At 42.4% G+C, this 27,881-nt stretch overlaps 1 protein-coding gene across 2 annotated transcripts in view; it reads right to left on the bottom strand.

Annotated features, from left to right (window-relative positions):
• Positions 1-21,769: 21,769 nt before the first annotated feature.
• Positions 21,770-27,881, bottom strand: part of QDPR (quinoid dihydropteridine reductase) — a 114,016-nt gene continuing 107,904 nt past the window's right edge. For both annotated transcript variants that reach the window (XM_069631911.1, XM_069631912.1), the window contains one exon: positions 21,770-22,242. In XM_069631911.1, the coding sequence (XP_069488012.1) occupies positions 22,137-22,242 (106 nt within the window). In that variant the 3' untranslated portion in view covers positions 21,770-22,136. The remainder of the gene's footprint in view (positions 22,243-27,881) is intronic.

Below are 27,881 nucleotides of genomic sequence, written 5' to 3'. Positions count from 1 at the left end.
CGAAGTTCTTGAGTCTGCCCAGACTTTCGGTGAAGACCTCTGGGAACTCTCTTGACCACATATCATCAATCTCGGCAATGGTGACAGGCTCAGTGGCGCTAGCTTGCACCCTGACTCTCAACTTCCTTTGTTCCTCCCAACCTAAAAGGGAGGCTCCCTTTCTTGCAACCAAAATGTCAGCTATGCATTCTCCACCTCTCTATTGCACACTTGCAGTAAACTGTCCCAGCATCTCAATAGGGGATTCCGCATAGCCGCAGGGCCGAATTCTTGGTGGATCCAGCATTGATTCATCTTTTTTTAGAACATCTTTAAATGTCTCTTTAGAAATGATGGTCCATGGGGAACATGTGTCAACTTTCATGAGTATTTCTTGACCATCAATTACAAAAACATCTGTTGGACCTTTGCTGTCTCCTTCTCCAATGGTCGAAATCTCGGAAGACATGTCTGGGGATGTCTTGCAAGGAGTACACCTCCTGTATGTTGTAAGCTGAGTGAGCACCTTCTTCTTGGTTGTCTCTGGTTTCTAAGAGATTTATTGATGACCTCTTGCATACATTGGCGAAATGTTCTCTGGTCCTACACTTGAAACATTCAGCATTCCTTGCTGGGCACGAAGGGTAATTCGGACCATGCTTGACACTGCCACATCTGGTACACTTCGCACCCCATGTTCCTTTCCTGCTTGTATTGACATTAAGTCTCTTCCTGTGATCAACTGCGCACACAGCTTGGGTACTCTGTTTGTCAGACTTCAGTTCTTTGACATATTGTGAGGTTTGTTCTATGCTTCTGGCTAGGTCCACTGCTTCATCCAACTTTATGTCTTTTGCCAACAATTTCTCCTGTATCCTAATATTATTTGTGCACCTCACTAACTGATCTCTAATTAACGAGTCAGATAGATGTTCGAATTCACAGGAGTGGCTTAATGTTCTTAATGAGGCTATGTACGATTCCACGGATTCTGAGGACTCCTGCGTACGCTGAAAGAACTTGTGCCTCTCGAATGTAACATTTTTCTTAGGCTCAAAATGATCCTTGAGTTGTTTAATCGCAAGGGCATATTCATCTGTGTCCTCCGCTTCACCAGCTTGTGCACTGCCTAACCCATCAAACACTGCACGGCCTTCCACACCAAGATTGTGAAGTAATAATGCCTTTTTGCGAGTTGAGCTGAATCTCTCTCCTCCCATTGCCACCAGGTAGTTTTCAAACATGTCGTTCCACCTGTCCCACCTAACTTGGGGGCGTCCAGGTTCATTCAAAAATGACATTGGCGGAGGTATTGAAGCTGCCATGTCTTAAGCGGTAAAAAGGTGGTAAAGAGTGGGCTTGCTGGATGCAACCAATAGACTCTGGATCAGTTCAAGTATGCCCAGTGGATGCACAGACTGAGCAGTGACAGTGCTGTGCTATGCAGACAAAGGGATCAGTCTTGTATGAGTACAATCCCTTGTGTATGATGTCACAATCCTCCTTACATCAGTCTGAATTGGAACATGATGGCTGCTCATCCACAGAATGGATACATGTCATAATGGCTGGCTCCTGAAACTTGCCAGAACTGCATGGGCAGGTTGCTCAGCAACGATAATGTCAATGCTAGGGATCCTTGAAAGTAAACACTGTTGCTTTGAGACAGAGTCAATACAGTAATGGGGAAGGCAAGATTACCCCCCCAGGGGACGCGCCGGCTGACCTGTTGTTCCGCTCCTCCTGACCTTCCTGCAGCATCCGCTGTCGCACGGGAGTGCGGAATAATGCAGGCCGCGCTATGACGAGACTTCAAAGGAGTAGGGAGACACTGCTGAGAGACATTCTCGTTGCCAATGAGGAAATAAGGGCTCCAGGCAGCAGTGATGAGGAAACAGTAATTTATTTCATTACAGCGACAGCGGCCTGAGAGCCGAGTGCCAACATGGCTCTCTCCCTGCAGTCTCTACTATCTCTCATCCACATTCTTAGAATAACATTCTTAGAACTTAATGAGCTCATAGTGCAGCTCAATGTTTAACTAGGATCTGGTAATACATTTTTATGAACTTGTTTTAACTTACACTTACATCATAACACTAGGCAATTACAATGTGTGATGCAATGGATACCGGAGGAGCTCCTGCAACCGGCACTTAAAAAGAGGTACTTGCGTGACCTACTCTGGATCCCTACTAAGAAACTAGGCCACTGCCCATACCTGGTGGAATTGGGAATTGGTGTTTGGGAAAGAACCTGCACAGTTATGGGACTGAAAGACCCGCTCACTCCACAGACCTCCACAGACCCCCACAGTGGTAATGTTAGAGGGTATGCCGGGCAGTAAGGCGACGGTGAGAGCAAGATGGGAAGAATATGGGATAGCAACGATCGGAGACCTACAGAATGAGGGAGGGTTGATGAACTTCGGAGAGTTGCGTGAAGCCCCGGGATACACCAGGGCAAGTTTTTGTTGCACAACACGGTACTGAAGACAATGAAAGATAGGTGGCCGAGGAGTACGGAAGCGTCCATACAGAGTGAGGAAACAGAGAAGTTAATCACAGTAGTGCAGGGAGGGCATGCCATCTGCAGGATCTACGGAATATTAATAGGAAGAGCCTCGCCAACGGAGATGAAGTGCAAAGAGAACTGGGAGGGAGACTTGGGTAGGCCCATTGAAGACGGAGAGTGGAAGGTAATAATGAGATATCATAAGAAGGTCTCCAGAAATGCAAGGCTACAGTTGATCCAGTTATATGTTATGCAAAGAGCCTACCTTACACCAGCAGGCATTGCCTCATTTAAAGGGGCTAGCGCACAGAACTGTCCAGGATGTAGAGAAGAGAATGCAGGGCTTATACATATGTTCTGCGGGTACCCAGTAGTGCAGGGGTTCTGGGAAAAGGTGGCTTAAAGGGCAAGTCAAGGGGGAATAGAACTAGATACCCGGACTCCAGAGGCCTGCATGCTGGGCAGATTTAAGAGAAGCGAAAAAGACAAACCGCTGAATAAACTCAAAGACTTAATGTACATTACGGCCAAACACAGCATAACTATGCAATGGAAAGATGCTAGAGAACCCAATGTCTCTCGATGTTGGTGAGGGTTGGAGAGATGGGTGGAGGCAGAAACTGGAGTGTGGAAGAAGGCATCAGGGAACCTTGTAGGACACTCTGGGATGGGCATTCAAAGATGGGTTGTGCTCACTGTGACCCTAATAGCATGCAATAACGAAGAGGATGCCACATTGGCTTTGTTGGGGGGGGGGGTAGTGGGGTGTAATGCAGCACACTTAAAAGGTTGTACAATATGCAGCTTAAGTGATGTTGGGAGGGTGGGGGTAGAACTAGGCTTAGTAGTAGTATGTTTATGTTATATAATATGTGTTTGTGTTTTGGTTGCATGGCATGTTAATTGGTTATTTTGAAAATTCAATAAAAAAGATTTTTTTTTTTAAAGCAAACCTTTGTTTTGCAGTGCCACCGGTCACTTACAGTGAACTGATGGCTCTGGTGATTTACAGAGTCGTCCCCTAAGAGTGTTTTGGTTAAAAGAAACATTGTCAAGTACTGCACACTATTGTCTGTCGTGGTCAGTCTGTTGGATCAAGGTCTGTGTTGAGCCCAATGAGGACTTTTGGTGGCAAGCAGTGACAATGACTAGGAAGCGTTATTCCCAAATGTGTGCTTCATTTTGCTGCATGTAAAAGTACCATTCCAAGAACTTCTGATGTTTAATGTTCATGTATTGCTTTTGCATTTACTAAAGCTCATAGCACTCTGCATACGTCACAAAATATGTTCCTTTAAGAAACACTGCTGGAGGTGAGGATATAAATCAAAAGAGGGTATACAAGATTCTGGAGAAAGTAAAAGATGACTGCATAGTCTTCAATCCATTAGCGCAACCCAGAGTGGTTGAAGGACGCAGAATACATTTTAATCTGAAGTAAGTGACTATAGATACAGAAGGTGTGACTGGGCAATTTGTGGGGAAAGTGCAACAAAGTAATTTAAGGACTTGAAAGAGAAGGGCAGTGATCTATATATTGAACGGCCTGAAGCTGCAAAGCTGCATAGGCAAGAGTTAACTGGGCTTATGTCAATGGAGGCGGGGGGTAGGGGGAGGAGAGGCTCAAATGGGTCAGACATATAGAGAACACACTACTGATTTTAGGTGAAAGCATCTTGTGGAAAACCTCCCGAAGTGCTAGAGGACAGACCCGCACAAGAATTAAGACACAACTCATGTGACATCCAGGAGCCACCAGGTAGAAGCAGCAAACAGATTAAAAGTGGGCCCGTAGTATCTCCTGCCCAAAAAGACTGGTAGGTTTCGAAAAGTCTCTTGATCAGATTAGCCTGCCATCTGAAAGAGCTTTGCATTTACGGTTTAGGTTGGGGATACTACCTTTGGCACCCCTCACCAAACTCTGGAACCAAAATAAGACTGAAAAATGCCAGCTTTGCAGTGCTAAGAAGGAGTCGGTTATTTGCTTTTTGCTGATCTGCCCCAACTGCCTCAAGTTGCGACATTTATACCTTTGCCAAATATTCATAAATGAGGGGCTTCGTCAGACCAATGAGGCATTAACCTTCTGTAAACAGTCCATTTGCCCCCACGTGGTAAACCCTACTGCACAGTATAGTTATAGAAGTTGGAAACTCAAGCCTAGGAGACAAAAGAACTTCAATGACAGCGCAGAAACTGTCTAAATGTCTGAATGTACTGAGAAGAATTTAGTATGGTTATTAACTTCCACAGGGTATACATTTTTAATATAATGAAATCCGAACATATTTTAAGTATCTTTATTGGAAAGAATTGTATTTATATGAAATTATAAAATTCGTTGTTTTAATGGATTCTTTTAAGACAATTCTGTAATCAAGATTTTAAATTGTGTAATTAACTTGTTTTACGAATCTGTATGATTATATGGCTCTGCGACGAAAATAAAGCTTTGGTGATGATGATATATATATGTAATTATAAATATATATATCACACGGTTAAATAGTAAGGCAGCTCATTTGGTGAAACGAGGATGCGGCAGTTATGCGGAGCAGGTTGAACATGGTGCTATTAACGCAGGGGTGTTTCACATTTTGTATTGCAAGTATGGACTTACAAGCACCAGCATGTAAAGTATTGTTTGCTAAAAAAAAAAAGTCAGAACTAGATAACAATCTGATAGCATGGGGTCAATTGGCAAATGTGGTAATAAGCAGTTATCAACATGGGGTTGTCATGATCATAACTACCCAAAATACAAAATGCAAGTTGGCACCTTGCTATTCCAAAAGGAAAAACAACAACTACTAAATTCTACCACCTCGGAAAGAATGCTCCAACGCAGAAGTCCACATACAATTAGCAATAGTGTTCCCTCAAATAAGAGATGGTAGAACAGAAGGAGGGGGTAGAAAATGGTAAGGCTAATGGGAGAGAAAAATACATTTACATGTAGTCAAAGCATGCAACGTTGAAGTAGTAGGTGTCATGATGCACTACAGTCCTTCTTGCAAGTTCAATTAATGTATCCTTCATGATTGTTATTAAAAGTAACATGCATTATTGTACTGCAGGTTGAAAAGAATAGTGAGAATGTGCAGCTGGGACACGCCCAGCGTCAGCATATGTAGAACTCCGTGTAGACAAAATATGCCTGCCATATGATTGTGTCAAAGGATAGCACTACACCTACAGCAAGGCCACACTCTAGTGTTCCATGAGAACAAAACACATTCAGTTACACTTGCTGAAAGCCTTTCTGGACCTCAGCCTGTAAGCAGCACTGTGTTCAACTCCTGAGTGGCCTGCAGGGGATCGAGGGGGAGGGTTTAGGACCTACCCCACATTACAAACAATCATGGTTTGTATTCTCCACCACACAGCTTGGGTCAAACATTTGGAGCACGTTCTTGCCACCCGCACTTTTTTAAAGCTTTGTTTTGGGAGTAGGGGTCTCCCCCTGAGCCCCTGCACCATCTCCCGCTTTGGTCACCATCTCCTGCAGTCCCACTCTCCCACCTGTACAGCACCCTGCCCATCCCTAGAGCCAAAGGGGAAGTTTCTCTCTGTAGATACATATCCCGTCAGGATGCCCCCGTCATGCCCTGCCAATGGCATTTATGGTGCAGAGCTTATTTTACCACTGGTGTGCATTCCCCAACCTATATAGAGTAAGGTGTGCAGTTACACTCACATAATCACTTGGTACGGTTTAAAGTGTGTGTGTGTGTGTGTGTGTGTGTGTGTGTGTGTGTGTGTGTGTGTGTGTGTGTGTGATATATATATATATCTCTATGAGCCACCGATATCACCAATCTCAGCAAACTGTATCCATGAACATATTTTCCTTATTTACTCTTCATGCTGCTGTTAATAGGTGCAAAAACAAACCTTGGCAATAAGGATGTGTCGCCATTCGCATGTCAGAGTAGCGTGGAGCATTGGCTCACCGCAAAGTACCCCATAACCTCACCTCATTGCATGCTGAGTTATAGGGACATGGAACAGGACCTGCCTGCTACGGTTAGGTAATGGAAAAATCACTAAACACAACATTAAGACAAGTATAGCAGTTGTGCAGTTGCATAGTCCAGAACAGGCAATTCGTGGTTAGCACCAAAAAAGGTAGGGTTCATAAATATTATAAAAAGCATACTTCTTCCTGGGTACTGAAAGCATGTGCTCCGAAGAATCAGGCATGTCAACGTATATCATTCTGCAAGGGAAAACCAGCATTTGGAAGATAGCAACACATTGTATCAGCAGGCACCATTAAAGAGATGGACTAATGTGGACCAAAAAGCAAAATACCAAAGTTTCATGTGCTGTGTCACTGACACAATCTCCGAGTTATGCATTTTCAACCAATATGTTTCATGTTTGTTCATATTCTTTACAATATCAAGACCAACCACGATAGTGGACACTCTAGTCAGGCAAAATAGGTTTGAATTGTTCTGGCTGGATTCCACCACAAAGGGACCCATCCTGCGATGAGGCCTGAATCTTGGAGCTCGGCCAGTTGGAAACTGAATTCTGAGTTTACCATCATTTAGGATTATCAGACTATACACACAAGTCCTCTCAGAGATACCAAGACGCCATTATTTTGTATAACGTACAACAGCCTTGGAAATGTGCAAGATAGGATGCAATTGGATGTAATGTCCTGACCAACATGCGCTCCAAATAATGAGATTAAACAAATGGCAGTTCACAGAAAAAAATGTAAGTGAACCGGTCCAATGATTAGTTTCATGTGTAACTTTTAACTGAAGCACTACAGCCAACACGTGTTTCGACCTTACCCAGGCCTTCTTCAAGGCTAATAATTATGTCCAAAGCTGGGTTAAAAATTTGCAAAATAACAGACAGTGATGAACCACTCAATGCATGTACTTATTTAAAAAAAAACTGATGAGGTACTTTGTCCGAAAATGTTGTTCAGACTCCGTCTTCCCCTGATGGGCTGTGAAAGTTGGGCCACGTGTTCGCCCTCATTGTGACGTTGGGCATCAGTGCTGCCCTTCGTATTATCAGTTCATATATTATATTTTGGGGAGGGGGTGTAGCTCGAACCTGTGGAATCCCACAGGTGGGATGTATTTTTCACTGTATGCAAATTTAGTGGAACAGGAACATTTTGTGTCCGTTAAATATAAATGAAGGGTTAGAGTACACTGAAGGCCAATTGATGTGATGCTTGCATACTTCCAGTGAAATAATCAGTTTACAACTCAGGCAATGTTTACAAAGGCCATTTGGATTTCGGTGTTGGTGTAACATGGCGGATTCCCTTCCCACTCTTTCCAAAACAGCATATTTAACTCCTCAACCTCTACATTTTAAGAGCACATCTGGTTACTTAGGGACTATTCTCAAAGTTTTAAGAAAAACATTGCTTTTTGGCTTTGGTATTAAAAGTGGAGCAGTCTCCAAGCCAATAATTGTGAATTAGGCCAATTGGCAACTCATTCATAATCAACAAGTAGCCTTGGATAATACGGCACATTCAATTGAGTAAAGCCGTACGTATGTACATAGCGGATGGCTTTAACATGAATCCATATTGGTTCCGGCATCACCGTCCTCATGGTAAAACTTAATGCAGACCAAGATGCATGCGGATTTGCAGAACACTGCTGCTGGGGAGGAGCTAGCTGAAATATACTGCGGTCGCCCAACTCAATGCTACAAATAAAGCCACAAAATGACACAGACAGTAATTTACTGGCAGAGAGATGAACTCTCGGCCAGCAAAATAAAACCCCACATTTTTTTTAAGTGTTTCATGATTGTCTAGGAGGAGGAGGGATACAGATATCCAAGGACTCTGCTCAAGAGAACCAGATTGAAGAAACCTTTTTACAGCTAAAAACCATCTTGTCCATATGTAATGGTCATATGTGGTGAGGTCCTAGGGTTATACTATTGTGCATCATATTTCACTCAAGAACAGAGAACAATCAATAGCAGTCTCAAAGGCTGCCCAAGTGCTGGAGTACCTCTGGAAGTATTGATGCAAGGGACTGTAGACGTTTGTCATTTGCAGATTTGTCTGGCACTTAATTCTACCTGTGAAGCGTACCTTATGGGTTACAAACATACATGTTTTTGCAAAAGTAGTTATTGTGTCAATTATACGTAGGCACACATTTCCTTTCAAATGGCACACAACATAGTACGCCAGCCTGTCTGGTACAACAAAACGTATCTTTATTGAAAATACAACACTGAGGAGTACATTGTAATGTACGGTTCAATAATATCGCTTAAGGCAACATACATACAATTTGCACATTTTTTGGTGTACTGGAGCAATAGTATTTCACACATACTGCACTTATCACCCTATATTTTAAAAGGCAGGTGAAGGGAATTGCCGCCATTACCATCATAGAATTCACCCAAATTAGATGTCTATTGGTAGGTCGAGAAACTTAGTTTAGGGTGATGGTCAAATCAGCAACAGAAAGGCCTGCAACTGCTGGCCAACGCCATTGTAACACACATGTGGGGAAAAACCTTAAAAGAAATGGGCGATTGTTGTAGAAAATTCACAGCGGTTAGTGAAAGTTGTTGGTGATTTTCAGAGTTTGTCAACACTTCCCACCTCTGCTTTTTTGACAGTGCCATCTGATGTGCTTGCCTCAAGTATTAAAGACATCTCACTCAAAAGCAGTCGGTGCCAGGGAGAGCAAACGTAAGAATTACTTGAGGATTTTGCAAACAAAGTTCTGCTAAAGGTCACTTGTGCAATAGAGGCACTCCAAAATGTGTAACAATTGTACATTGGGGTATAGTAAGCGGACCAGTATATGGAAAATTCAATGCCGTGCCCACTTACCTTTTTTATTTAAAAGGTTTGCTCCTAGCACAGTAAACACATAGACAATGAAAACAACATAAGTACCACATGTAAAAATAAATATACTGAGACCAAGTCTACCCCTACACAAAGTACACCAAACAGGTATTACTCCAAGTCCATTCTGACAAATTAGCCCCATACATCTTTCAAACGTCTTGCTTTTCTTCTGACAACGCAGGACAACTCTCAATATTGGAAAGGGAATACATCTCCTGAAGCCACATCGATTTGTAGGGAAGATGGCGGATTTCCAGTTCCCCAATATAATTCTCTTGGCAGCCATGGAAGCCCTAAAGAGTTGTCTGTGAGTAGGACATATCCTCCAGGTTGGTATCTTCTTCCAGAATCAGTCGCAAAATCTTATTCCATATCTACACCAAGAACCAGGTTTAGAATCCCTGAGATCTTGATCCAGAAGGTCCTCCTTTTATAACAGTCCCACAACATATGTTCCACATAAAGGTTTTTGCTTACACCCCCAACAGGGACTGGATGCGCTGAGGCCTTGTTTGCACATCCTCTCTGTGGTCCAATATACCCTATTCAGTAACTTGCCTTGCCTTTTCGCCAACATAGATCGACATACAAGGGATGTTCCAACAAAAAGCCTCCCATTGCTATACCGTCAATTCTGATACGAGACAGCTCAACCATTTGTGTAGGAGTTGGGTGTTCCATTGTCATGTGCCAGTCAAGAGTTTATAGACAGCCGAGGCAAAATGCTCCTGCACACTAAAGCAAACGAGTCTCATTCACGTCATCATCAGAGAGCTTTCTTAATGGCATAGCAGACTTAAAGAACATCAGCCAGAAAAGCCTCTTGTATAGATTTTGATAGAAGAATTCAACCAGATTGATGTCCCTCTCGAGAGTAGCACCTCCATTTTCAACAATTTAGTGATCTCCTGCCAGCATGTGCACAAGAATTCAGTAAGGATAGAGGTGTCCTCCTTCTTGTCATTTCTTGTAGCCAGCAAAGCGGTTGGTTCCAAAGGATCAGCCATATACACCTCTGGCACTATTCATTTATCAAACAGTACTCGCAAGAAAGGCATCATGTGACAGGCCATAAAAGCAAGGTGCTATTTTGAGAAGTTAGGCAAGCCCAGATCCCCTTTGTCACTCGGGAGCTGCAGCTTCCACAGCTTCATCTTTGGAGGTGTGTGTACTCCCATAAAAACGCCTGAATCAAACTATCCATCTTCTTCAACAAGGACTTTGGTTCCAGGGGAATCATACTGCTGATATATGTGATCCGTGGTGCTGCCGTCATCTTCAAAGCATTCACTGTATCCCTTCCCCCCTCCGACTACCCCCCTCCCCCCAAAAGCAAAAGGTTGAGGGATTCCAATCTCATCAAATCAGTTGATCATTGGTCTACAGCCATTTTCAGGTTTATCTCCATCTTTTCATTTATATCACTAGTCAACCAAACTCCCAAGTATAACATGTTAAGAGGATACCATCTGAAACTATAGGTTGTCAAATCAGTTTTATGGCAAAAGAGAGAAAAGGGCATGGCTTTTTATTTGAGTCAGTTTTTCTTGTAATTGGAAAAATCAACCAAATCTATCAATGTGATCCATCAGCGAAGGTATCGAAGATGAGAGGTCCTGTAACACCAGCAAAAGGTCATCAACATATAACCATCATTTCTGCATCACACCATGGAACTGGCCACCAATTATGTTCTCCTCTGATAGCAGCTGCCAATGGTTCCAACACCAGAACAAACAGCAAGGGTGACGGGGGACACTCTTGTTGTGTACCCAGTCATAGCTAAAATTACCATGGGTCATCACATCTGCAGTTGGACCTTTGTACAATAGTCTGACCCAAATTAGCAATTCTGGCCCGACGAAGTTTGCCAGAGTCAAGAATAGGAGATCCCAGTTGACATGGTCAAATGCTTTCTCAGCATCCAAGGCGATTGCTTCTACACCGGTTTTAAATTTGCTACCTTCAGATAGTGTTAATAATAGTTTGCACATTTTGTCGCTGAGTGTCTCTCTGATAAAAAAAAAAAATAGTCTTATTCGGGTACACCAGTGAAGGCAAGACTACTTCGATACTCTGACAGCAAGATTTTGTCAAAAGCTTTAGCACAGTTTATGAGGCTTATAGGCCTGTAGCTCCCCATATTCATAAATGGCTTATCCTTTTTAAGAAGGACAGATATTGTGGCATGTCTAAGTGATATAGGAAGTGTGCTTTTGCCCTTACACAATCTAAACATGTTTCCCAGCAGACAAAAGACACCATCTAGCATTACCCTGTACATTCTGCCGGCAGTCTATCTGGACCAGGGCATTTCCCTAGAGTGAGACTGTATGGCACTTTCTTAATTTCAACTAATGTCAATTCAGCACCTAGTGCAATTTTCTCCTCAGCTGACAAAGCTGGTAACGGCTGGATATCGTACAAGCGACTCACCATGGATAACATGAGAGTCAGAATAAAGATTCTCATAAAAAAGCTGAAACTTAATTTCAGCCGGATCATAGGTCAACCTTCCAGAACGCCTCTCTATGGCACACATTGCTCTGCTTCCAGAGAACGCTCAGCCAGTATGACAGCAAAAGAATACATTTCTCACCCCCCTTCATAGTAGGTGCATCAAGTGTCCATTCGGCAATCTCACTTAACTGTTATTTTAACTCATACTTCAACTTAATAAGTTCCCTCCTCACAAGGGCACCTCATCAGGTCTTTCTCCAAAACTTGTATTAAAGCACCTTATGAGCCCAGCTCAAGTTCTCTTGTCTTCCGTTTATAACTAGAGAATTTCATCAAGGCATCCTGCATCACACATTTGAAAGCTTCCCACAAAATGTCAATCTCCACCGAACTCATTCATGATCAACTCTAAAAACTGCTCTGCCTCCCGTATCAGAGCCCTTGACCCCTCGTCTGGTAAGACAGACATGGTCATTTTCCACAAGTGAGATCTCTTAGATGTAAAGTCTAAAGACATTTCTATTCTGACTAGGGCATGACCAGAAATCAGAATACTCTCAATCTCTAGTTTAGTAAATTTCTGGGTGACAATACCAGAAGTCAATATTTTGTCAATCCTAGAGTATACATTGTGCACACCTCAATGGAAGGTATACTCCCTCCCAGTGGGATGTTCTAGTCTCCAGATATCCAGTGGATTGCAATCCCTCATAAGCAATTGAAGCGCATCCCTGTCTCGGTTCCTACCATCACGGAATCTCCCACTGCTCCGGTCCAAGTAGTGATCCAAACTACATTAAAATCTCCACCTAACAAAATTGTTCTGAACACCTACATTCTGCAAGTGAAGTCCAACATCTCCAAAGAACACGCCATTGTTCACAGTTGGGGCATAAATACTGCACATCATTCATAACAGTAGTATTCTCGATCTTCAAAACTAATTAAACCAGCCTTCCCTTCTTATCCTTATGTGAGGAGAAAATCACACCTGGCAAATTCCTCCCTAGAAGAATCATCACACCCCTCAAATTGATTGGAGGAGTAATACGAGTGTATAACCTGTACTACCCAGCCTTTGTTAAAAAAAATAAAAAAATCTGCCCGAGTCAGCTAGGTGAGTTTCCTGCAACAGAGCAAGATCTTCTTCCTCTTAAAAGGATTATTAATTGCATTCACATTTCAAGAGACTAGAGTTAGCCCATCGATACTAGCCGGGTTAAGACTTGTGACGTTGTCACTCTCTAGCCAAGCATTCATCCATGTTGTATGCTTAATGAGGAGTTAAATATATAGTATAGAAAACCAAAGGGGGAAAAAAAAAGAGAACAAGGAACTTAAACTGTAGAAGAAAAAACAAACGAAACTAAATGGAGACACAATTGAGTGCCACAACAAACCTATTTTAAAAATAACCACTTTAAGAGCAGTCACTCCAAATCTAAATAAACAGGCAAGTATCTATTCCAATAAATGAGTGCCTCATTCCTTCCCCGTATCTGAAGGCTAGATCCTAGTAATACAAGATAACACTATTCCTAAGGAAAGCAGAATGTTATTCCTAACAGTGGTGCATATTGAGCAAAAGAACCCACCCAACACATAATTAGTATTCATGAGCCTATCCAATAGCTATGTAATAATACTAAACCCAGATAAAAGTTAGCACCCCTGTAGCATGGTGTATCCTGTGCTACACTTGTGGAAGTTGGCGACGAGGATGGGATGAAAACCCTACTGCCTGGAAGAGCGTAGAAACCTAATACTGAAGATTCCAGGTGAGCGTGAAGTAACTGTGCTTCTCATGCATATTGAGAGAGAGATTATAGTGGATACTGTAAAATTGAGAAGCCATACAGTGTATAGTTGCTGAAACAAACTCACGGTTCAATTTCATGTTGAGCGTGAGTGCCTCGAGCTCCGAGCGAATGTAAACACGGCTCTCAAGCCGATCGCGAGCTCTGCCGAGTGAGTTAGCTCACGCTTTAGAGTAAAGGACTTTTGATGTCGTGACGTATGTCACGCTGTGGCGGCCATCTTGGATTTGGAGATGCAAAAGCTACAGTTGTAATGCTCATGATTCAGAGATAACGGAGTTGTCAAGTAATAAGGAAAGGAAAGAGAATAAACTATGGATGGTTAATTACCGTGATAGCGCCAATTGGTACGCTCATTTTGAAGAATAAAAAAAAAGTGGTGATTTTTTTATATTCGTGCTCCTACTCGTCGCAGTACTTATTGTTGCTCTGATAGCAATAACAAGGGACATTGCAAAATAAGAGAGTTGAGTTGCATGTGGATCACAAGAGCACATGTGAGAGCCATATTGTGCTTTTAGTAAGATTGCTAAGGCAATCATTGGTGACAGGGGAGCAGGTGACCAAGTTCAAATTGCTAATATGACAATGCACACTGTCCCACCACCGGCAATGTTTTTACTGGAAGCTGGGGAACCCAATTTGCCATGGAAGAGATGATTAAAATCGTTCGAGCATTATGCCTCAGTTGTCTGTGGAACGAACTATAGTGTGGAGAGAAAGAAATCATTATTACTCCACTGTTTGGGGCCAGCAGGACAGGAAAAGTATGAAGACTTGCCGAATTTGCCTGGTGATGATGAAGGAGATTTGAATGAATATGAGAAGTGCATTGCAAAATTGAACAAACACTATGAGAAGAAACTAAGTACAATTCTGGAGAGATATAAATTCGGAAAGAGGGCACAAGAAAGCGGAGAGAGTGTGGAGCAGTACATAACAATTCTGAGGAAACTAGCAAAGAATTGCAAGTTTGGACCACAACTTGATGAGACTTAGGGATCAATTTATGTTAGAGTGTAACAGTACTAAGATCAGGGAGAGACTGTGGGGTGAAGATGATCCTGATCTAGATACGGTACTACGCATAGCCAAGGAGGTGGAGCATATGGAGAATTGTGTCAAGACACTGGAGGAAAGAGTGAAAAGTACCACAGTGAAGTCAGAAAGTTCCATAAATGCAATTCAAAAGGCAAAAGCTGATGAATCAAATAACCATGCTGTGGTGAGACGAAAAGAGGAATCTAGAACACAGAATATGTATAAATATGGTACTGATATGAGAAGCAACAGTGATACAAGGAACAGAGGATTTGCACGTTGGTGTGGAGTTTACAACAGAGGAAGGTATACGAATAATAGACTTCCCCAGATGAATCAGAGAGGTAGAGGAAGAGTTAGGACATGTTTCAGGTGTGACAGTCCCATGCATTGGGCTACAGTCCTGAGTGTCCAGCTATCCACATCATTTGCAAGAATTGTAATGGCAAAGGCCATTTTGCCAAATGTTGTAGAATGGACAAAGCAAATATGAACTGGATTGGTGGTGCAGAAGAAAATGAAGAGGAAGAATGTGTATTTGCTATCATTAGCACAGTAAATTGAATGGAACTGGAGAGTCCGAAAGCCATTATCAAGATAAATGATAATCCAGTTAAAATGAACGATTCAGGAGCAAAGTACACGCTATTACCTGAAAGAATCTGGAGGAAAATTGGCCCGCGATGGCTGAATGAGCCAGACATCAAACCAAATGCTTATGGAGGAGTGAAGATAGACATTCTTGGATGGTTTGATGCGGAGCTAGCTTTCAAAGATAGGGTTGCAAAAGTGAAAGTTTATGTATCAAGGAAAGGAGAAACGCCTCTACTCATCAGGCATGGTTGAAAGTCAAATTGGATGCTAGTGCTGAAGAGTCGGTCTATATGATTGAATCCAGTGAATTGTCTACTGAGGCAGTGAAGAAGGCGGTTTTCAGAGATGAACTAGGCTGTGCAAAAGGAATTACACATAAAATACAGCTCAAAAAGGGTTGTGTTCCAGTTGCACAGAAACTAAGAAATGTTCCGTTGGCAATGAGAGATGAAGTCAAAAGTGAATTGGAAAAATTGGAGGAGCAAGGTATAATTGAGAACATTGATGCTTCAGAGTGGGTATCACCATTGGTTGTGGTGAGGAAGAGCTCGGGGAAGGTAAGAGTATGCATCGACCTCAGAGAACTGAACAAGTGTATCATCCCTGAGAGGCATCCGCTTCCTAACATTCAGGAATTGTGATCTACGATGGGGCCTGCGAAAGTATTTTCAACCCTTGACCTCACCTCAGCATATCATCAAATTTGTTTGCACAAAGACTCAAGACAGTTGACAGCGTTCATAACTCCAGAAGGTTTATACCAATACAAGAGAATGCCGTTTGGCCTTATTTCGGCAGCCTCTGTATTTCAGAAGACCATACATCACATTTTTGATGGTGATAAGGGTATTTTATTTTTTCAAGATGATATCCTCATATTTGCGTGAGATCAAAGAGAGCATGATAGGATTTTGGATGGAGCACTAAGGAAACTGCATAAGATGGACATGACATTGAGTAAAGAGAAATCAAAGATATACAGAGAGCAAATTGAGTATTTGGCCCATGTAATATCGGAGCAAGGTATTGCACCCAAGCCCGATTTATTGTCTGCCATCAACGATATGGCTCAGCCTAGTAACAAAGAAGAACTGAGAACCTTCCTAGGAATGGCTGAGTATTACTCTAAATACGTTAGGAAGTTTGCTGATCATACAGCTGCGTTGAGGGATCTCACCAGGATGAATGTGAAATATGAGTGGAATGAGAATTGTGAAAAAAATTTCAAGTACATAAAGAGTGCTCTCACGACTGCACCGGCAATGAAGAATTTTACAAGAGGACAGAGAACAGTAATCACGACAGATGCCAGCAATGTGGGTCTAGGTGCAGTGTTAGCACAGCTGCATAATGGAGAGGAGAAGATAATTGCGTTTGCCTCGAGACTATTAAAAGGAGCAGAAAAGTCATATGCGACTATTGAAAAAGAGGCTTTAGCCGTCACGTGGGCTGTGGATAAGTTCCGGAGTTTTGTGTGGGGAACGCAATTTGAGGTAAATACAGATCACAAGCCACTTGTGGAGTTATTCACAAACAAAGGTTTGGACAAAGTGTCGGCAAGGATACGGAGATGGGTACACAGGATGCAGGAGTTCAATGTGGTGGTCAAGTATATTCCAGGAGTGAGGAATTATGCTGCAGACTGTTCATCCAGACTTACAAATACCCAAGAAAATAATAAAAATGATGATGAAGAGAGTCAACAGGAAATGATGTGTGGTACAAAACACAGCTATTGATAAGGAGGAATGGCTTACAGGAATGAGTAAAGATGCCAAGCTACAATTTGTGATGGAAAATATAAACAAAAGACAAATCCCCATCTCCAAGATCAAAGAAGCAGATGTACAAGGACTTTGGAGTATCATGGATGAATTGAGTGTACAAGATGGATACTTGCTCAGAGGAGATAGATTAATTCCACCTGAAGATTTACGGAAGAAAATAATTGAGCTAGGCCACGAAGGACACCAAGGGATATCCAAGACCAAGTCCAGAATAAGGAACACAAACTGGTGGCCGGGATGCGATGCAGAGATCGAGAGAGTCACAAGAAACTGTATCCTTTGTAATAAATTGGATAAGGGTTGTGTGAGTAATGAATACCCGATGGTGTTAACTGATGTTCCGAGCAGACCATGGTTGAAAGTGGGTATTGATATTATGGGCCGCATATGGAGTGAAGGCAGCCAGACGTTTTGTGTGGTTATGATTGATATTTTAACAAGATGGGCAGAAGTAAAAAAGTATGCCGAGTAAGAACATTATTAATTTCATGGAAGAAGTATGTAGTAGGGAAGGATATCCTGGAGTTATATTGTCTTATAATGGCCCCCAATTTGTCTCAAAAGAAATGGAAGATTATTTAGGAAAGAGATTGATTAAACATGTGACCAGTGCGATTTATCACCCACAAACCAATGGAGTGGTTGAAAGATACAATAGGATTCTTAAAGATGCCATTAGATGGGCATGGGCCAATGGTGTAGACTGGAAGGAATCAGTTAAGAATGTCATAATGGCACACAGATTTACACCGCACAGTTCAAAAGGTATATCTCCTTTTGAACTGAGCAGGGGTAGAAAGGCAATCACCAAGCTCTGTCCTGGATGGATGGGTGAGGTGATAAATATGGAAGTTGGAACTAGTAATGCTATAGATAAGACAAGACAGATACAATTAAGAAACAAAGCAGAGTATGACAAAAAGATTCAGGTGTAACAAAATACTTAAAGTAGGAAGTTCAGTCAGAGTGAAGCTTCCAGAAACATTGAGAGTGAGAGGAATCAAGTGGTCGGATCCCATTCAAGTTATTGAGGTGTTTAAGCATGCCATAAGGACAAGTGACGGAAGAGTATGGAACAACGGAAGAGTTATGGAAGTGTTTGGTCAGAATGATGGTGAAGATGCGGACAAAAGTGGTGATAGAAGTGAGAGGGGTGACACTAGAGAGAACAAAATGTTTTCCTTACCAATGAATTCCATACATGCCTTGAATGTAACACAAGTTCCGATGTCAAGGTTTGGGAGAAGATACCGAAGACCGGGACGATTAATGGACTATGGAGGGTGAAGATATGTTTAGAAAGAAAGGGGATGTGTAACATGGTGCATCCTGTGCTACACTTATGTGGAATCCACAAGGATTCCAGAAGGAGAATGTGGAGGTAGAATGCGGACACTCTGAGGACGGTTGGAGACACAGAAGCATCACCCTCCAGAGACTCCTTCCCATATATATATATATATATATATATATCATATACCTTCATACTTATATTTAATATGTAACCTAAGTTTACTTAAATAAATCTTATAAAATATTCACCTAATGAGCCTGGTCGTCCCATGATCTATGCTACAACCCCTATATAGATTTAGTACAAAACAACTATCAAGAGGTAAGAACAGCCTACTATTCCCAGTACCGAAACATGTAGGCGTGCACCCTCCATTCCTAAACTCATGTAATGGCGCACTTTCGCCATGGCGTGTCGTGAGTACTAATCACTTGTCTCAGAGGGAAAACAGTCTGCACCACTTACAATTACAGCACAGAAACACTACAAGACTAGCCGTAAGCATTGACACTCAGAATACTCTTCATGAATTGCAAATCGCACTGATCGAAAACATCCATACCAAGTACCAGCACATGTTATGAGCGTAATCAAATGAGCCACCAGCTAAACGTCCGGCTGGATTAATATAAATAAACTCAGCCCCAATACGCTCACCCTTTCCAACCAGCCTTCCTGTCAGCTGAAGTTGCCGGAAAACAAACAGACCTCGGTCGATACGTATTAGAATGCTGCATTAAAAGAAGGCACATTTTAAAGTTTAACAGTATCTACCGGACACGTAATTAGGCTTCAACACTAAAGAAAAAAGCACGCTCCGTTCAAAGGCAAACTAAATGCCCAAATGCACACCGGGCTGTTAAACTGTAATCTTGTGGCGGAGCCATCTTGGTCGTAGCAAGAACTATGAAAACAAACATGTGAAAGCAGATGTGATAGAAAATGTATTTTCTTTGTAAAACTATATGTATAAGTTGCTGTGGGGATCAAAGTCTTAAACCTCCCATTATATGTTCAGCTACATCCATCAAAGACATAGTAAGCTACATTGAGGGAACCCCTACATCTCTTAGCCATTCCAAAGCCTCATTAGGGTCCTTTGTGCTCTTAGCACCCCCAGGAAAAAACAGTTTTATGATGGCCGGTTTAACAAGGATCATTATGATATTCTTCACCTCGCCAAAGGCCCTTCTCCTTGACACCACTTCCTTGGTGAAATCTGAAAAGATAGCGAAAGGTTCATTTTTATATGTCGTTGGACCTCTATCCCACGTCGTTAGCAGGACTCTTTCCTTAGCACTCATCTTCGTAAAAACCAGAATAACTTGGTGGGGCTCATCTGTAATAGACCTGCCAATCCTGTAAGCGAAGTCTAAATCTCCTGAAAGCAGGGATCTGCGCCATATAGGTCAAACATAGCTTGCATAACATATGCCTCCAGACATCTCCAAAACCTTTTCAGACAGGCCCTCCAACCTTAGATGGAGCCACCTGCTCTTTAGGCCAAGTTCCAAGTTTGTAATTTGCATCCATGACAATTCACTCCTTCTTTTCATTACATGCTATACAACTACTCGCAATCTCTGTAGCCAATCATCCATTCCCCTACTCAACCTTGTTGACTCTGCCCTCCAGATGTGAAAACTTCAAAGTGAGGTCCGCCAGAGAGGATTTCACTTCACCCACATCTTGAGCTACTTTCAGCAAAAGAGAATAAACGTCCTTGGAGCTGGGGCCTCCACTGTTTATGCCTTAGATTTATTGCGGATAGGGTTGTTCGCTGTTTCAATCTTTGCAGATTTTGGAATGTTGGCTGACCTAGCAGGAGCTTGAACCTGGAGCCCCTGTCCCCCTTACCTACATATCATGGAAGAACAACTCATCACATTTAAACAGCAGTTGCTAAAATACCATGATTAGTGTACATTTTCTTACATTTGGCACTTGAGTTTATCATGAAAATATTAAGTGTTTTCTGGAATGTTCACATGCAATTCTGGTCCTCAAAGGGCAGATTTGAAGGGAGTGGGAGTGTTGATGATTGTAAATAAAAGGCAAGGCACAGCCGATGGCATTCTAAATTTGTAGATGGTCACAGCTTTAATGCATGTCTTCTGCTCTCAGCCTCCTCATCTAAAATTAAGCTGTTATTGTAATCTTACTTTTTTAGCTGTGTGCTCAGCATTGACAAAGCTAACAGTTATTTTCTGTAGAGTGAAAATACGCCCAGTCGCTAATGAAACCATGACTGGCAGCGGAAAAGCAATGTCCGTTTGCAGGTTTATCCCCACCCCAACTTACTACCTTACAATTAAATAAGGAATCATCCTGTGGCTTTAAATGTATCTAAATAGTTTTCCAAGAGTATTCTCTGTGCTTAAATGTGAAGCAGTTACATGGTACAGAAATTACTTTTGGTGGGAAAAAAAAAAAAAACAACGAATATTTCACTTCCTTTGCTGGAGGGCATTTTCCAGAGGTTACAATTTGTACTGTTAGTGTGACCTTTCCCCCCCCCCCCATATGGAGTTAACTGTTGAAGTTCAACTGCCGTAATATGTTTTGACTGGTGAGTTGTGTTATTTTCACTTCAGCTAGTCACTTCTCGAAATTCATATTTTAGAAGATATTTAAAACAACATTAGCCGTTTTGTCACCTTTGGGCAAGAATGTTATTAATGCAGACATTTATGACAACAATGAAAGAATTCTTAATTAGGTGGCTGTATCAAGCCATGTACTAATTAGGCTTAAACCATTGTAGCTTTACCGGATATCTAGATTTTCATTTACACATGACATCATGTACATAAGCCTCTGGTACACATGCTGCCTCTAAAAGGGCCTACATGACATTCACTAACCAATCAGCATTGGAAATGATGTTTTGTAGCTTGGGGCAATGCACATTTGACCATCACTTAGAGTTTCTTGTCAATTCTTTAGCATTTGACAAGCCATTCTTAATAGACATGGTTCAACTTCTGTGCTCATCGAAAGGACCACATTCTAAATCTTCCTCAATGGCACCCATTCACATTTCTCTAGCACCTCACAGCTTTGCATGATCATGTATCTCTATTTCTGTTCTACCTACATTTCAGCAGTGCATTCAAATTCCTCATATCCAGCCACTGCCTACATTTCAGCAGTGCATTCCAATTCCTCGTATCCAGCCACCGAAAGCATTGCACCATTTTAACAAGATACTTTGGATTGTCTTTATCATCAAGGATTTTCATGGAACCTTTATGGAAGCTGGGAAAATAAAAGGGTGTAGTATGTAAATAAATGGGTGTAACTTGAAAAGCGAAGTTAGTTTAATTCGAAAATGTATAGTTCTGTGCATTTTAAGAAAGTATGATCACAGATTACCAGTTTGTGCAAAGAAATAAAAACTAATTAGCCCTAATTGAAAGTCTTTGCTGAAGATACATATCGTTTTATTAATGAGTCATGCTTGAAACCACCAGATCATGGACTACGAGGACCAGTGGTTAGGAAGAAGAGCTAGTTCTACAATACATGTATCACAGATGTTTGTTTGCTTTGGTAACTGGGTCTTGAATACAGTAGCCATTGGTTGAACTGCAGAGAACAAGAGGTGGAGCTCTGAAAACTGCAACACAATACTACCAAAACGTACGGTCAAAAGACTTGCAAATGTCCATGGCTGGTGTGCACATACGGGTGGTATGAAATGTAAATATCCCAGCTCTAATCACATCACAACATACATATTTCAAGCTTTGATGCTGGAGTTTGAGCACTGTCCACGTTTAAAGATGTGCGGGCATGAGTTCGGACTTCCCAGCTGTGGTTATGACCTGTACAAGGCTTCCTGATTTTGGTCTGTCCTTCCCTGCAGTCCAGTCAAAAAATGTTCTATTGCAATAGAAAAAATAATATCATTGAAGAGTGCTTGCAAGATAAAGGCTATACATCCAGAATTATCAATATAGTGGCAAGTTTAAAAACAAATCATTCATACAAGCGATAAACTTCTAGTTGATTGATGGTAGGAACATAACCAGGCACAAAAGCACAACTCAGCTTCTCCTCTCTTTCAGTACCAATCTAATATAAAATCCACACACAAAAGAACTGTATCGAGTTCAGAATTTTGAAAAATGCAAGCACGCAAAAAATTTCATTAGATTATAAACATCCGATATAATGAACTACATAAATTAACAATTGAAGTCAATTTTTAACACAGTAAAATTGCAGCAGTTTCTGGAAGGCTTAAAACCTTGCACCACTCAATGAAACTGCATGAAATTCTGGAATTTCTTTCTAGACCGATTCGAGTGTGGTGCTGTATTGTCAAGAGGGATCAAAATTAGAGGGGGGATACCAAATTATGTAAAGTCTTATAAAGGTAGTGCCATTTGACGAATGTGCACAAATGTTTGCAAAAAGACTTTAGTTCTAGGTATGAATGTTTTTGCAAAGTTTAGTGGGATTTTGTCAGGAGGAGGAAAAATTAGAAGGGGGTGGGTCTCAAAATATTGTAAAGGCTTATAAATGTGGTACCATTTGACAAATCTGCACAAATGTTTTCAGAAAGATAAGAGACCCAACCTTGAATGTTTGTGCAAAGTCTGAATGGATTTTGTCAAGTGGGGGCTAAGGTATATGACTACTGTATGCATGTACATTTTGCCACTTTTATAAAAAATAAAACATGGGCGGATTTCCAGCAAATCCGTGTAAGGAGCATTGGCCTGGACCTGAAATCATGGTTTTGCAAATGTGTCCATGTTTTATTCTTTGACAAGTGTCATAATGTATGTACACAAAATAGTGATGTACCTCAGTCACCAGATTGTCCAGGTCATGGCATAAGGTCATGAACCGGACAATCTGGCTGCTGTCATGACCACGAGGGACGACCAATGGGGATAAAGTAGCCATGTCCACCAGGGACCGGCTATGTTGTAAAGTCTTTTGAAATTGGGATATATTTGAAAGAGAAAAAAAATGTGCTTGAGTTAATATGGTCATAGGGTTCTCTCTTCACCTTCACATGGAAAGGGAAGAGGGCCTCTGTACTGATGTCTGCCTTCCCTTTCCATGGTGGGCATCTTGGAAAAGGATTTTCCTTCCTACAACGGAACGCTGTGCATGCCCCGGTCTAGGAAGAAAAATCTTTTTTTTTTTTAGCACGCCGGGATACCGCTTTGGCAACCAAGGGTGGTAATGGCCTTCATCCCCCCGCCCCATTGCAGGGTCTGAAACGGGGGAGACTGGTCCGGAGCCCTCATTATCTGCCGTCGCTTCGCTTGAGCCGATAACTTGGGCTGGCGGACCGTTATCCACTGCTGTTCCAGTCCCTAGAACGGGGATTTCCATTAGCATAATACAAAATGCTAATGGAAAATCTTATTGAGTCTATGTACTTTACTGAGAAAGGTAAAGTACATGGATTCTATAAGATTGTTTTTTAGTTCTATTTTTTAAATGTGAAAGTGGTTCATAAAGGAACCTTTTTTTGTTGCTTTTTGATTTATTTTTTATTTTTGGCAGGAGAGGTTAGAATGGAAGGTGGGGAGTGAAATGAGGGAAGATGCACCAAGCATTAATAGGGAGGGGCAGGTGGACAGGTGAAGAAGATGCGCATGTTGCATCTAAGGTATGGGGCAGTGTTTCTCATGCTTCTTCATTACAGCTTCAAAAGCACTTCAAAATTGCTCCCCCATTCAGAGTGGTGTGTTGCATTATATAAAGAGGACTGTTGTCTTCGAAAGCTATGCAACAGCCTCTTTTACTGCTTGCAAGGTAGCTGGTGGGATGTTGTGTCCCACAGACGTAGGCTGTGTTGTTACAGTACTGGTGGAGGAAGACAGCCTACTACTTGCTAAGAAAGAAACAGTCTTTCTGAGAGCATTGCAGTGGTTTGAATGGGTCTGGTGGTGCATGGAGGTGGTCCCGTAGGAGTACTGACCAGGTAGACCACGACTGAGAAGTGCATTTCACTTGGTAGCTTTAACCTTTGATACATTCCCAACAGTGGTAAAGAACTGCCACACCCATGATTCTCTCTGATGCTAGAGGTAGGCATTTCATCTATCTCATCTTATTGGTCCTTCCATTGGCTTTGGAAGTACTGTGCCATTGTTGTTCTGTAGGTCCTCCAGCTGGTGCTGGTGACTCTTGGGGAGGAGGGATGGCAATAGTGGCTGCCATTTTTAAGATAAATAACAGTTTTGCTAATATTCTTCCAAGTATGCACTCCGTACTAGAATGTTAATGGATAATGAGTAAGAATAGGTGTAGGAACTGTGCAAGGTGAAAATCTTGAGCTTGAAAGTTCCCACATCAGTAGAAAGTGCAGTTTCGAACTGTCCACGAAGCACGGACCCAATCGCGGTGTGCAGACGCGTTTGAGGACATGTCATCATGGCGCAAGCGCGTGCGGTCACCTGACACTGTCCGAAAAGTCTGCGATGACATCAGATGTTCAGGAACATCGACTAATGCAAATACAATGGAAAAAGTTTCAAAAAGTGTATAGAAGTGTTACAAATTAAGCTAGAAGGTGGGTAATGGCAGAGTTGTAAGGTGCAACTTGGTAAATTGGACAAAAATGTGGCTATATTGGGGTAAGTATGATATTAGTAAATTGTAGGAAATTAGCATGCACTGGTAAAAACCCACGAAATTCACTAAAAAAGCTTTGTTAAAGGGACGTTATGGTTAAGTTGCACTAATAAAACCTACGAAATTCAATGAAAAAAACCTTGTTAGGGGACATTATGGTTACAAATAAAAATGAAAAACCTCAGAAATTCACCACTTATGGTAACTAAGCATCCATTACTCGCGCCACCACTGTGCACTGCTAAGACTAACTGTGATGCTGTAAATGCATTGGAGGGACAGGGCCTCCCTGTCCTTGTCCTGTAGTCCTTTTTCATTTGTGTTCTGTATTGTTTTCTGCCCAGGAGTCCATGTGGGACTCATGGCAGTGCAGCTCTTCCTATTTTTGGTTTGGTTTACAGACCCATGGGATACCCTTATGGCACCCATGGGTGGGGGTACAACCCTGTGCCCCTAGTGTATGTTTTCGGGCACCTATGTGTGGCCCACAGAGCAGGGTATGGGCTGGTGGCAGCTCCATGCTGGATTTGACACATGCTCTGAGTATCCTCCATTTTGGGATACCCAGGCCCTGCCATTGGAATCAGTTGATTCCCAATAGAATACAAGATGGCCACTGTGGCCTCTTGATTTCTATTGCATGTTACCTTGTTTTCCCAAAGACATGGGAAGCCCTGACTCTGTCCCTTCCCCCTGACTGGCTCATGTTGTGGATGTCTGATTTCTGGTATGAACCACAATGACTGAGTCAGCCCTGCCCGAAACTGGTATGAATGCAGTGTGTAGTGTTGAATGGCTGGGTACTTGTCCCGATACACATTCCTTGTTGTGAGTGTCTGAGAGTGAGCAGAATGGCCTGAACGCACTGTATGCCATATTGTCTGACTGACTGCTGAATGTCCTTCTGAATGATTGGTTGCCTGAGTGTGACCCAGCAAAACGAATGGGAGATCAACAGTATATCTGAGGTCCTCTCACTGTTAGAATTCGTTCAGAAGCTGATGCTTTAAGCTTATCCTTGAAGCTCAGCTGGAAGAAGATGATTTGAAGCCGCATTTGCTTCGACCCGATCCGAAAGCTGTCGAGTTCATCGAGGACTGATCCGAGAGAGGACCTGGTTAGACGCCCTCTTCCCGAGCTCCGAGGGACCATTGAGCACTGCTAACCTTCGTTGAAGTTCCCTGGAAGTCAGACCCTCGACAGGCTGCTAACCGGAGATGGGACCGCTGAGGAGAACTAAGAGAAGCACCGGACATTCCGTCCACCGTAGTCGACCAAGGTTTGCAGGTTTGCCATAACCCCTGGAGGCCCATCGAAGCCGTGTTGCCCAGAAGCGGGGACAGCTTGACACTGTGCTGTCGACAACCGGAGCCGCAACGCTCCATTGATTAAGACATTTGAATCGAAGGAATCTCTCGACCACACCACCGACCGCTTTGTCCCGCTGGAGAAAGTAGAGGCCGCTGACGCGCCGAGGAGAATCTGCCAGTGGGTTTCCCGCCAGCCGAAGACCGCAGAGACGCCGGACAACTCGACGCCCTTGCTGGGCCAAAGTTCTTCATAGACTCTTTGTGGTCCCGGACTATCAACATCGAGGTACCCTGCACCCCTCATCCTTGCAGGACGTCTTCGACTCATCGTCGACGAGCACCGCTGGGACTGAAGCTGCTGCCTCGACGCCACTGAACTTTCCATCGAGGAACATCGATGCCAAGTTCACTTTCTTCGAGGCACATCGACGATCCGTGGCTCCTGCTTTAAAGGGAGTCACTCAAGAAGGACCCATCGACGTCTCCTCGAGGAACTCTGCTATTCCAGGTACATTGGGGTGGTAGAAACATTTTAGAAAGGAATAATACTCATTGAACAATATATGGACTGGGCTTGTAGTATATTCTTATTTTACAGGTTGCCCAGGTGGGAGGATCTCCAGACAGAAATGTGTCTAGAGGTAGGGGCCAGTATTCTGCCAATTGTTCTAACCAACTGCTTCTCCTCCTACGTCTATTGTTGGTTACCTTTATTAATTGATTTGTGTGACATTTGACCAGAGTACAGTTGAGGCACTTTAATGAAATCGGATAATAATTGTGGTACCACTTACAACTGTATATATTTGCCATTGTAGATTAACCGCGCACAAAGTGAGTTATTGTGATTGTGTATATAACCTTGAACCTTAATTATACAAAGACTGTGTTTTCACTAATACAGTGTGTGGCATTCCTTTGTGGGTGCTAGGGGACTACACTGTACTTAAGAACCAGCCCGCATCACCTCCTGAGAAGCTAGGCCTTGATTGCTCGCCCATGTTTACCAAATAGAGAATCTTGGCTGAGGTCCTCTGTACCTCTCCTCTACAATATAAAGAGCAGGAGTACAGACACCCCCCCTCCAGTCTTTACACTAACACACTGGACAAAGATGACATCACAAATGTCTTTGATGACATCACTGAGACATCACATATAAAATTAATTTTGATGAAGTCTCTAGAAGGGATTTATTTATTTATTTATTACATTTATATAGCGCGCAGGCAGCCCAGGGGCATTGTGGCGCTGTTACTTGTAAAGGAACTTAGTTACAGGTACAGGTTGTGCCTTGAATTACAGTGAGGCAGGATCCTGTGTCAAGCAATAAGGAGAATCATACAACAGAGTACATCATACATTATAGTACATCATACATGTTAGTCATTAAAGTTTAAAACATGAGAGGTTGGTTAGGTGAACAAGGTAGTTTTCATGGCTTTGCGGAAAGCAGTCAGTGAGGGTTCTGCTCGCAGAGAGGTGGGGAGGTTGTGCCAATGTAGTGCGACAAGGTAGGGGAAGCTGGCTCTTTTTACCTTGGGACGGAGAGCATATTGGCATAGGGTGTCCTGGTGGGTCTTGTGGACGCGACTGGGTGGATTCTCTGAG

Source organism: Ambystoma mexicanum, chromosome 6q (assembly GCF_040938575.1).
Source record: "Ambystoma mexicanum isolate Mex_15411 chromosome 6q, UKY_AmexF1_1, whole genome shotgun sequence".
NCBI classification, from domain to species: Eukaryota; Metazoa; Chordata; class Amphibia; order Caudata; family Ambystomatidae; genus Ambystoma; species Ambystoma mexicanum.
This window is presented reverse-complemented; position numbering and strand designations above follow the sequence as displayed.